At 44.5% G+C, this 12611-nt stretch overlaps 1 protein-coding gene across 5 annotated transcripts in view; it reads left to right on the forward strand.

Annotated features, from left to right (window-relative positions):
- LOC111980126 (DDB1- and CUL4-associated factor 6) overlaps positions 1–12611 on the forward strand; it is a 55302-nt gene that overhangs the window by 23305 nt on the left and 19386 nt on the right. For all 5 annotated transcript variants that reach the window (XM_024010790.2, XM_024010805.2, XM_024010812.2 and 2 more), the window contains exons 4-8: positions 636–821; positions 1067–1180; positions 1602–1737; positions 2958–3169; positions 5614–5707. In XM_024010790.2, the coding sequence (XP_023866558.1) occupies positions 636–821; positions 1067–1180; positions 1602–1737; positions 2958–3169; positions 5614–5707 (742 nt within the window). The remainder of the gene's footprint in view (positions 1–635; positions 822–1066; positions 1181–1601; positions 1738–2957; positions 3170–5613; positions 5708–12611) is intronic.

Below are 12611 nucleotides of genomic sequence, written 5' to 3' on the forward strand. Positions count from 1 at the left end.
CTGCATTCCACTGCTGGCTTGCCTCTGAAGCTAAGAAGGGTTGGTCCAAGATGGAAGACCAGATGCTGCTGTAAGTGGTGCTGGAGGGCCAGCAGGACACTATTTCAGGGCAGTGATTGGGGACATTGCCCTGTGTAGGGTGCAGTCTTTCAGATGGGACGTTAAACAGGTCTCCTGACTCTTTGTGGTCAGTAAAGATCCCATGGCACATCGTAAGAGTAGTGGTGTTAACCCTGGTGTCTTGGCTAAATTCCTAATCTGGCCCTCATACCATCACGGCCACCTCATCATCCCCAGCTTCTAATTGGCTCATTGATCTCCAATCCCATGTAACTATTCCCCAGGTCGTTGCCGTAAATGAGAATATGCTCTGTCAACTTACCTGGTAAAAAAAGTTGGACACAGTTCAACTGACCAGAATGTTTTTTGGTGATTTGAGTTGACGTAATTTGACGAAGCATGGGAGAGTAGAACCAAGGTTTCCCTTTTAGTCAGAAGAGGGAGCAACTCATCCCAGGAGTCTTCAAGGCAGATGAAGAGGATACCAAGAGAGGGAGACACACCTATAGAACCGAACACATACATACACACCAATGCAACTCGCTACACACACTACTCTCTGGAACTCTCCTCAGGTTAAGGCAACCATACGGTCGGGTCACCGGGCGAACATCTTCAGTGCTAAGTTCATGCCTCAGACCAGTGACCAGCAGATCATCTCGTGCTCTGGGGATGGTATCATCTACTACACCCACACAGAGAAGAGCCCCGACATCAACAGGCAGTGCCAGTTCACCTGCCACTACGGAACAGCCTACGAGGTACTGTACACAAGAGTTTCTCAACTTGTTTGTACGAGGATGTTGGAACTCTTTTTTTTTTTTTTTTGTGTGTGTGGCTGATTTGAAAATAGGTTTAGGGAGCTACCCAAATGTTAATTTTTTTTCCTTCACATTTTCCTTTTTCACCTTCTCCCTCCCTTTTTCATTTCCTTCTCTTGTCCTCTGCCACCTCCCTCTTTCCCTTCACCTCTTGCTGCACTCTCCTCCTCCTGTTCTCCTTTTAGATTATGACAGTACCCAACGACCCCTATACGTTCCTGTCGTGTGGGGAGGATGGCACCGTGCGCTGGTTTGACCTGCGCACGAAGACCAGCTGTACTAAAGAGGACTGTAAAGATGTAAGGAAGGAGGGAAATAAATCAATGTTTATTTTTCTAAATCTAAATTTTGTATTGATTTTGAACATAAAACCATCAAACAAAGAACAACAATCAAGACTTTTCTCTGCCTTTTGATCTATTATTTGACCTGTGTTTTAATGTCGGCATATTCTGTATCACAACCGTCCGTGATTGGGAGTCCCGTAGGGCGGCGCACAATTGGCCCAGCGTCATTCGGGTTAGGGTTTGGCCGTGGTAGGCCGTCATTGTAAATAAGAATTTGTTCTTAACTGACTTGCCTAGTTAAATAAAGGTTAAATAAAAATAATTCTGCTTATTTTATATTGTTTTTAAATCATATCATATCACACCTTTTTCCAGTTTTCCTGATTTTTATCCCGTGGTGGTGGTGTTGTTTACTGTCTCTTCCTCTCACCAGGACATCCTGATCAACTGTCGGCGGGCGGCGACGTCTATCTCCATCAGTCCGCTGGTGCCCTATTACCTGGCGGTGGGCTGCTCCGACAGCTCCGTACGCATCTATGACAGACGCATGCTGGGCACCAGGGCTACGGGTAACAACCATCTCTGTCCTCTCACGTAGCTCTCCCGGTCTGTCTGTCTTTGTTGTCTGAATTTCGATCAGTAATTCAAAAAACTGCTACAGTTTTTTGTTTGTTTTGGCTCTGTACTCCAGCACTTTGGATTTGAAATGATACAATGACAATGAGGTTAACGTGCTTTCATTTGAGGGTATTTTCATCCATATCGGATGAACGTTTAGAAATCTTGTACATTGTCCCTACATTTTAGGGTAACAAAGGTAGTGCCCAATAGAAATGAATGGTAAATAATATAGTGTCATTTTGGAGTCACTTTTATTGTAAATAAAAATAGAATATGTTTTCAAACGCTTCTACATATAATGTGGATGCTACCATGATTATAGATAGTCCTGAATGTAGCGTCAATAATGAGTGAGAAAGTTAGACGCATAATGATCATCCATCCCCAGAAATGCTAACCTCCCCTGTTATTGTAATGTTGAGAGGTTGGGGGTATGATTTTTGTGCGTCTCGAACTTTCTCACTCATCACTATTGACGATTCATTCAGGACTATCCGTAATCATGGTAGCATCCACATTATAGTTAAAGTGTTTAGAAACACATTCCAGGATCAATTCGTCCTACCAAAGCCTTAACCCTTCAGAAAGAGAAATGCAAAACTGACCTTGGATCAGAGTCTGGAGCCAACTTGATCAAACAAGTGAATTTTGAGTTACGCTATTAATGACTTACTACTACTCACTCAACTCTGCCCTGTGTCATTCCCCATTGCTTGCCTTTGACCTGTCTCTTATACACATCTAGATGTGTATAAGAGACAGTTCCTAGGGTCTCCACAGAGCTGGGTAAATCTGCTTTTAGTTTTAATGCACCGTATTGCTGGAACAAAATTCAAAATACATTTCATCTTGATGTTCGGGCAAATTAAATTATTGTTTGGTGACTGTTTTCTGGGTGATTTGTGATATTTCATTTGTGGTTCCCATGACTGTGATTTTGTATTTTAATGTGTATAGATAGATATATATAGTTAGGGTCTAATGTGTATATAGAGGGCACATTTGTAAAAGAGACCTCAATATGTCTTTCCTGTTAAAATAAAGGTTAAATAATAGAAACATTTGGAGTTACGCTACTACTGACTTCGTTTAGTTTAACTCTGCCCCATGTTATTTCCCTCTACTTGCCTCTGACTGTCTCACTAAATTCTCTGCCCCCCTCCCTCAGGTAACTACATGGGCCGTGGAACGACGGGCATGTGTGTGCGCTTCGTTCCGGCACACCTGTCCAACAAGTCGTGTCGTGTGACTTCGCTCTGCTACAGCGGGGACGGACAGGAGGTGCTGGTCAGCTACTCTTCAGACTACGTATACCTGTTTGACCCCAATAATGACCAGGCCCGAGAGCTGAAGGGTCCGTCCGAGGAGAGGAGGGAGGAGGTGAGAGGGCGGCGAAGGCGCCGCCATTGTGATTTGAGCTAAATATGAGGTGTATACTTCTCTACGCAAACGGAATTGAGGAATTTGGTTTGGACAGTTCTCCATAAACAAAATATTTATCTTGTATAACCACACTGTTGTGTGCATATCATAAATTATCCTTGTCATTGTGCATACTTGCAGTGTCGGGGGTGAGTATAGCTGGTTGAGTCTGTTACTGTTGGGTACCATCTGTGATGCGGTACAATGAAACGGCAGGCAGGCAGGGTGAGTGCTGGTCACAGAGCCACACAGAGATCCACACGGTGCTGCAGTGAGAACAGGCCTCAGGGGAGCACAGGGAAAAGACTACTGCACACGCAGTCAGGCTAGGATACGTGTGTGTGTGCACTGTGTATGCCCCTCTGTGAAAGTCTGTGTATACCAGGCGAGAATGACTGCCCCCTCTCATTGAAGCCACGGAAGTTCAAGGCCAACCGCGGTACTCAGGCATTTTTTGCAAAAAACAGGACCTCCCCATTATAGTGAATGGCGGTCTTCGTGGTCAATCTTGGCGTAAATGAAACAATGTTTCGAAGACAATCATGGTACTAATAATTGCTTCTAATACACCAGATGTATGTATTTTAACCGATTTATCGCACACAATAAGTTATAAGGATCATTTAGTTGATAGTGGCAGCCTGCAATATTCCGGTCGGCCTTCAAATTAGTTCCTCAATGAGAAGGGGCAGCACTGATCTATCCTGCAACTTCACTTCCTGGAGTAGCTCAAATTATATCTCTGTGAGCTCAAACTGCTTATGTTGTATCCATGAGAGGCCCTCTTAACCGACTTAATTTGGCTTAAGTGAGCTATTTAGTCTTCATAGGAAAGAATCTGTATTAAAAACATTAATTGTCCATTACATGAGTGATTGTGGGATTTTATCACGGTACCATGTTTGTTGTCCATATGGGACTTTGCTAGGAGCAGAAACAAACACATGGCTAGTCAGACATACTGCAGGTCTCTAATGTAAGCTACTCCTGCACTCTCAAGCCAATGGGATGTTGATTGTAAACAGACAGAGCTGGCTTTGTGTGGAGCAGCTCTCACAACTAAAGTGCTCTCAGGGCATCTCCTGTTAATGTGTTGTGTGGTGGAAGTGCTCTCAGGGCATCTCCTGTTAATGTGTTGTGTGGTGGAAGTGCTCTCAGGGCATCTCCTGTTATGTGTGTGTGTGGGGAAAGTGCTCTCAGGGCATCTCCTCGTGTTAATGGTGTTGTGTGGTGGAAGTGTCTAGGGCATCTCCTGTTAATGTGTTGTGTGGTGGAAGTGCTCTCAGGGCATCTCCTGTTAATGTGTTGTGTGGTGAAGTGCTCTCAGGGCATCTCCTGTTAATTGTTGTGTGGTGGAAGTGCTCTCAGGGCATCTCCTGTTAATGTGTTGTGTGGGTGGAAGTGCTCTCAGGGCATCTCCTGTTAATGTGTTGTGTGGTGGAAGTGCTCTCAGGGCATCTCCTTTAATGTGTCTGTGTGGTGGCTGCTGGGGGGTGGGTTGGCTTTTGAGTCCGCCAAATGACCCTGAGAGGTCAGGGGGAGGAGCGAGGAAGAGAAGGAGGGAAGAACGTTTGAGCAGGATAATTCAATTATGGAGAGAAGGGGGTGAGGGCTAAAGGGAGGGGGGACACACTAATGCCAGCAGAAAGGAGGTGTGTGGGGGGGGGGGGGGTGTAAGAAATGTGCTGGATCACGGTCGGATAGTGTGTTCAGCTGTGTCTGGTTTCACCCAGCTCTGCTCCCACATGCCTTTCCAAATACAGTGCCTGGCGCAGGCAATATTCCGTCAACCACCCCACCAAAATAGACCAGGACGGGGACTGTAGGGCCTGCCAAGGAGTTTGCCTCTCCTCTTTCTCTCTCTCTCTTCTGGGCCCTCCATCGCTCTCACCCCTTTCTCTTCCTCCTTTACCCATCATCTTGTTACTCCTGCGACCCTACTTGAGCTCGGGTTCGCTTTCTCCCCCCTTCAGCCCTCTCATCATCTCACCTTTCTTGTTTTCTCTCTCCTTAGCTGCCCRACCTCTGTCTCTCTCTCTATGCAGTTGTCATTCTCTGTCTCTGGTCTCAGTGGAAGTTGTTCTCATTCTCTTCCACGTTCTAAATCTCTCTTTCTCCACTGAAGCTGGCTGTCCCCCTCTCGTTCTGTGCCCAGGGGAGGAGCAGAGGCACCTGTGTTGGGTGACCAGTTCCCTGGCTCTAAGCCTGTTGTCCTGTGTGCTGGAGATGGCCAGAGGAAAGTGTGTAGTGCAGAGAGGGGTGTGTGTGTGTGTAGTGCAGAGAGAGGAGTGTGTGGAGGGGTACTAAATAGGACAGGGACTGTGCCATGTTTTGCATGCTATTTTTAACTGTGCTTAGACTTGACAGCCTGTTTTTTTAATGTTTTGTGTGTGTGTCCACAGCTGCGGCAACCCCCAGTGAAGCGTCTTCGTTTACGAGGTGACTGGTCTGACACCGGTCCACGAGCTCGTCCTGAGAGCGAGCGAGAGCGGGACGGTAAGAGTACACAGAATCTCACACACACACACACATACATTTTCTCTCTTATTCCCTTTCTTCTGTATTGCCTCCTGTCTCTCCRTCTCCTTCCAAATTTCAATTCCATTAGGCTTTATTGGTAAAAAAAACCAATAACTCTCTCTCACACTCATGCTTTTTCTTATTCACACACACCTATATATCAAATCAAATTTATTTATATAGCCCTTATTAGATCAGCTGTTATCTCAAAGTGCTGTACAGAAACTCAGCCTAAAACCCCAAACAGCAAGCAATGCAGGTGTAGAAGCACGGTGGCTAGGAAAAACTCCCTAGAAAGGCCAAAACCTAGGAAGAAACCTAGAGAGGAACCAGGCTATGAGGGGTGGTCAGTCCTCTTCTGGCTGTGCCGGGTGGAGATTATAACAGAACATGGCCAAGATGTTCAAATGTTCATAAATGACCAGCATGGTCAAATAATAATAATCACAGTAGTTGTCGACGGTGCAACAAGTCAGCACCTCAGGAGTAAATGTCAGTGGGCTTATCATAGCCGATCATTGAGAGTATCTCTACCGCTCCTGCTGTCTCTAGAGAGTTGAAAACAGCAGGTCTGGGACAGGTAGCACGTCTGGTGAACAGGTCAGGGTTCCATAGCCGCAGGCAGAACAGTTGAAACTGGAGCAGCAGCACAGCCAGGTGGACTGGGGACAGCAAGGAGTCATCATGCCAGGTTGTCCTGAGGCATGGTCCTAGGGCTCAGGTCTTCCGAGAGAGAGAAAGAAAGAGAGAATAAGAGAGAGCATACTTAAATTCACACAGGACACCGGATAAGACAGGAGAAATACTCCAGATATAACAGACTGACCCTAGCCCCCCGACACAAACTATTGCAGCATTAATACTGGAGGCTGAGACAGGAGGGGTCAGGAGACACTATGGCCTCATCCGATGATACCCCCGGACAGGGCCAAACAGGCAGGATATAACCCCGCCCACTTTGCCAAAGCACAGCCCCAACACCACTAGAGGGATACCTTCAACCACCAACTTACCATTCTGAGACAAGGCCGAGTATAGCCCTCAAAGATCTCTGCCACGGCACAACCCAAGGGGGGGCGCCAACCCAGACAGGAAGATCACATCAGTGACTCAACTCACTTAAGTGACTCACCCCTCCTAGAGACGGCATGGAAGAGCACCAGTAAACCAGTGACTCAGCCCCTGTAATAGGGTTAGAGGCAGAGAATCCCAGTGGAGAGAGGGGAACCGGCCAGGCAGAGACAGCAAGGGCGGTTCGTTGCTCCAGTGCCTTTCCGTTCACCTTCACACTCCTGGGCCAGACTACACTCAATCATAGGACCTACTGAAGAGATGAGTCTTCAATAAAGACTTAAAGGTTGAGACCGAGTCTGCGTCTCTCACATGGGTAGGCAGACTATTCCATAAAAATGTTGCTCTATAGGAGAAAGCCCTGTCTCCAGCTGTTTGCTTAGAAATTCTAGGGACAAGTAGGAAGCCTGCGTCTTGTGACCGTAGCGTACATTTACCAGGTCATTTACCACCTTCACAAGTGCAGTCTCAGTGCTATGATGGGGTCTAAAACCAGACTGAAGCATTTTTTATACATTGTTTGTCTTCAGGAAGGCAGTGAGTTGCTGCGCAACAGCTTTTTAAAATTTTCTGGAGAGGAATGGGAGATTCGATTTAGGCCAATAGTTTTTTATATTTTCTGGGTCAAGGTTTGGCTTTTTCAAGAGAGGCTTTATTACTGCCAGTTTTAGTGAGTTTGGTACACATCCGGTGGATGGAGAGCCATTTATTATGTTCAACATAGGATGGCCAAGCAAAGGAAGCAGCTCTTTCAGTAGTTTAGTTGGAATAGGGTCCAGTATGCAGCTTGAAGGTTTAGAGGCCATGATTATTTTCATCATTGTGTCAAGAGATATAGTACTAAAACACTTGAGTGTCTCCCTTGATCCTAGGTTCTGGCAGAGTTGTGCAGACTCTGGCAGAGTTGTGCAGATATTGGAGGAATATGCGGATTTAAAGAGGAGTCCGTAATTTGCTTTCTAATGATCATGATCTTTTCCTCAAAGAAGTTCATGAATTTATTACTGCTGAAGTGAAAGCCATCCTCTCTTGGGGAATGGTTCTTTTTAGTTAGCTTTGCGACAGTATCAAAAATACATTTTGGATTGTTCTTATTTTCCTCAATTAAGTTGGAAAAATAGGATGATCGAGCAGCAGTAAGGGCTCTTCGATACTGCACGGTACTGTCTTTCCAAGCTAGTCGGAAGACTTCCAGTTTGGTGTGGCGCCATTTCCGTTCCAATTTTCTGGAAGCTGGCTTCAGAGCTCGGGTATTTTCTGTATACCAGGGAGCTAGTTTCTTATGACAAATGTTTTTAGTTTTTAGGGGTGCGACTGCATCTAGGGTATTGCGCAAGGTTAAATTGAGTTCCTCAGTTAGGTGGTTAACTGATTTTTGTCCTCTGACMTCCTTGGGTAGGCAGAYGGAGTCTGGAAGGGCATCAAGGAATKTTTSMGTTGTCTGAGAATTTATAGCAGGACTTTTGATGCTCCTTGGTTGGGGTCTGAGCAGATTATTTGTTGCGATTGCAAACGTAATAAAATGGTGGTCCGATAGTCCAGGATTATGAGGAAAAACATTAAGATCCACAACATTTATTCCATGGGACAAAACTAGGTCCAGAGTATGACTGTGGCAGTGAGTAGTTCCGGAGACATGTTGGAAAAAACCCACTGAGTCGATGATGGCTCCGAAAGCCTTTTGGAGTGTGTCTGTGGACTTTTCCATGTGAATATTAAAGTCACCAAAAATTAGATTATTATCTGCTATGACTACAAGGTCCGATATAGGAATTCAGGGAACTCAGTGAGGAACGCTGTATATGGCCCTGGGGGCCTGTAAACATTAGCTATAAAAAGTGATAGCATAGATTTCATGACTAGAAGCTCAAAAGACATTATTATAATTTTTGGGGGAAATTGAAATTTGCTATCTTAAATGTTAGCAACACCCAGGATGCGCGGGGGATATTGTAACCAGGAGGTGAGGCCTCATTTAACACAGTAAATTCATCAGGCTTATGCCATGTTTCAGTCAGGCCAATCACATCAAGATTATGATCAGTGATTAGTTAATTGACTATAACTGCCTTGGAAGTGAGGGATCTAACATATACACACACACCCGGATAACTCTCTAAGTCTTTTCCATCGCCTCCAGCTCTAATCTCTCCCACAGAGCCTTGCCACTGCCTCTCATTGCTAACGGGGCCTATCTCTGTCCACAAGCATCTCGTTAGCTTTAGCTCTCACTGACGCACAGCTTATACCGGGCCCAGTTGAGACTATGATGAAGCTGCCTCTTGCTATCACAGACCTTTATCGATGTTAGGATATTGTATAATAAGGAGAAGGGAACTTTTTCCCCACCAGGTCAGCAGTTATAATGTCTGGATGATGCAGTGGATTGGTAGTCCGCTGTTGGCTATTGAGGTACCTATATGGCAAGCAATAGCCTGATATCATTAACTCAATCTGGCCCAGGCAGCACTGTTCATACTGTCAGGGGTGTGACACAAGGATTCTCTAGACCAGGAGTCTCCAACATTTTTCTAGCATGAGGGCTACTTTAAAAGAATGAACAGCTGCCAGCTACTAAGCACATTCTTCTCCTCTTCCCTGGCTCCTTAGTGTACAAGAGAAAGTAGTGCAATGTTTTCTGTCAATATACCTGGTAAAATAATGGTTAATAAACAACTAAGGGGGTCCTTAAATAACTTTTTTCCTTCCAAATTGTAAAAAAAAAATGTTTTATTTTTCCTGGTTTTAGATTTATTTTGCTTTTCACACCCAAAATTACAATTGTTCATAGAAAAACAACGAAATTGGATGTTCTGAGTCCATGTCAATGCATAAAATGGGGAATGGAAACGCTTTAGGAAGTAAATCTAAGCAAAGAGATGTAGTCAATCCACTAATACTAAACATGTGCATTTAACATAAAAACAACTCTATATTTAGTATTTTGATCGCCGATAAGGTTTATTTGAGCGATGGGGACGCCATTTTATATTGCCATAGTAACGACCGACGCCAGTGCGTCACTGGCAAGAATCCTCAAATTGTCTGTGGTATTGACTTTGCTTCTAATACAACATGTATGTACGTGGAGTGTGACTCGAAGAGCGTGTTAGGTGCGGACAACGAAGATGGCAACAACAAGTAGTAATTCAAACATGAACTGTATAGCGCCAGGCTGTATGAATTGGCTCCCAAAAAATGTTCCTCGGTAAACTACCATCGGCTGCCCAAGGACACAACTTTTGAAGAAGTGGCTCCATGTCCGAAAGAGGAAGGACGTCCCAGCTCGAGCTAGCAGGACCTGCAGACAGCACTTAGCGGAGGCAGACTTCGCGATGAAGGGCACTTTCGATGAGGCAACCGAGAGTTTCCGAATGGAAAGGAGTCATAAGCCTACGTTGAAGCCCTCTGCTTGCGCCTCCATTTGAAATTGAGGGTTATGGTGTAGGGGTTACCGGCCGACCATCATCACCATCGCTGACTTTGGAGTCAAGCAAAAGCGACTGAACGGAGGAGGCGATGCAATGGAGCCAGAGGTAACGTTAACCAGGCATGTCTGTTGTTGACTAGGCTAGCGTTAGACGTCACTGGACAACTTTGTTGCAACTCTAGTTSAAGATAACTAGCTAATGTTAATTGCGTCTCAAGTGTTTTGTGTAACACCTTCACGGCAAATATCATTTGCAAGCAACTAACGTTAAACTGCAACTAAAATTGGAACACAGTTTATCAGTGTACCACTGATAACGTTAGTTACTGTAGGTAGCTTCCARCTCAGATAGTCAAGTACTGTAATACATTTTGTTGACGGATTTGTTTTTGTAATGTTTTGTTAACTCCACCTCATTTAGCTAGACTGAAGTTGACATAGCTAATGTTTGCTGAAAAATAAATACATGTCCCTGTATTTGCTGTGTGTGTGTTGACAATATACAAGACAGGTAGCTAGCAAATGGCTACCCAGACTATTTGCAAATGTTTTCATCCTGGAGGAAATAGAGGAGGTACATGCAAATGCTAGTTTATGCAGTGATTCTTGAATATAACTATAGCCTAATAGATGCCTTAATTGTTTTCTATCAACAGGAAAGAACAGTTAGTACAGCATACAAAACTGACCCCTGGGTGCCAGAGTGTTCCTGTGCTGCGGTGGAGAAGAGGTCCACGGGACCATCACTAAAGAGCTCGGGGCCCAGCTAAATTGCACTCACGACCATCAGTATACAAGCGAGTCCTGCCCCTAAATGCCACAGATGGAGCTGACGGAGAGTGAGATCAGTGAAGACAATAACTCGCTGTATGAACCTGAGAGCTCAGAATCACAATGATCACAGTGCGAGCCGAGATATACTATCGATCACATTGGGGGAGCGGACTGGTGTTCCGAAAATGGAGAAGGAGCAGGCCTTTCAACAGCGAATTCAAAGATACACCCATCCATAAAGGGAATCTGAGTGGAATTGTTTTTCCACTGATTTTGAATAAATAAATAAKAATTTAATTGGATGTGCTACCTTGTCCCGGTCCTGCTGTTTCGACTCTCTCTCAACCTATGAATGCTTAGCTATGAAAAGCCAACTGACATTTGCTCTGAGTCGTTGAACTGTTGCACCCTCTATAACCACTGTGGTAATTATTTTTATGTTTTAAAAGGGGCTTTTGTAAATACATTTGATTGTTTGCTGTGCTGGATGTCTGAGTGATGGGACATTTTTATAGTATCTGTAACATATTTGGGTGTGTATTTAATCTGCATTTTAACTTCTTAAAGTGGCAATTAGCAGTAGGAACAAAGTCTCCCTGCTTCTCTTTCGGTAAAAAGCTGAGGGATGGGGCTGGAGAAATGTAAACACTCTCAAAKGCAAGGACTGACCATCCATGATATCAAAATTGTAATCCTTTTCTATGATCTCTTTTCTATGATCTGTTTTCACTACTATGTACCCAGTTCGCTTTGGATAAAGGCGTCTGCTAAATGGCATATATTATTAAAGTCTACTTTGACTCAGCCAACTAGCTGCCCAGTGTAGTTACCATTCCTTTCCAATAGATGGCAGACTAAGCTAGTTGAAGTCACTACTCTAGCGACAGGGACACGGGATTAGTGCGCACTGAAAGTAGTTTTTATCTTCAAAGCAAGTTTATCTGGTTACGCTTGAACCTGTTATAGTGGACAAGCTAACTAATACTATTTTTACATAATGCGCAGGCATTAGGTCTATGTCTTAGGCCAGGCTAGATTTACGCTGCGGTCAAAGGCACTGCATCTCAGTGCTAGAGGCGTCACTACAGACCCTGGTTTGATTCCAGGCAGTATCACAACAGGCCGTGATTTGGAGTCCCATAGGGCAGCGCACAATTGACCCAGTGTTGTCCGGTTTGGCTGGGGTAGGCAGGCATTGTAAATAAGAATTTGTTCTTAACTGACTTGCCTAGTTAAATAATGGTAAAATAAAACCATTATTCAATGCCTTTGCGCTCCTTACATGGAACCCAAACCGGCTGCGCGCATGCGCCATCATGCATACATGCATTTTGTCCCCCCACACTAAACGCGATCATGACGTGCAGGTTAAAATATCAAAACAAACTCTGAACCAATTATATTAATTTGGGGACAGGTCGAAAAGCATTAAATATTTATGGCAATTCAGCTAGCTAGCTTGCACTTGCTAGCTAATTTGTCCTATTTAGCTAGCTTGCTGTTGCTAGCTAATTTGTCCTGGGATATAAACATTGAGTTATTTTACCTGAAYTGCACAAGGTRRTCTACTCCACCAATTAATCCACAKATAAAACGGTKAACCGA

Source organism: Salvelinus sp. IW2-2015, linkage group LG2 (assembly GCF_002910315.2).
Source record: "Salvelinus sp. IW2-2015 linkage group LG2, ASM291031v2, whole genome shotgun sequence".
Lineage (NCBI taxonomy): Eukaryota > Metazoa > Chordata > Actinopteri > Salmoniformes > Salmonidae > Salvelinus > Salvelinus sp. IW2-2015.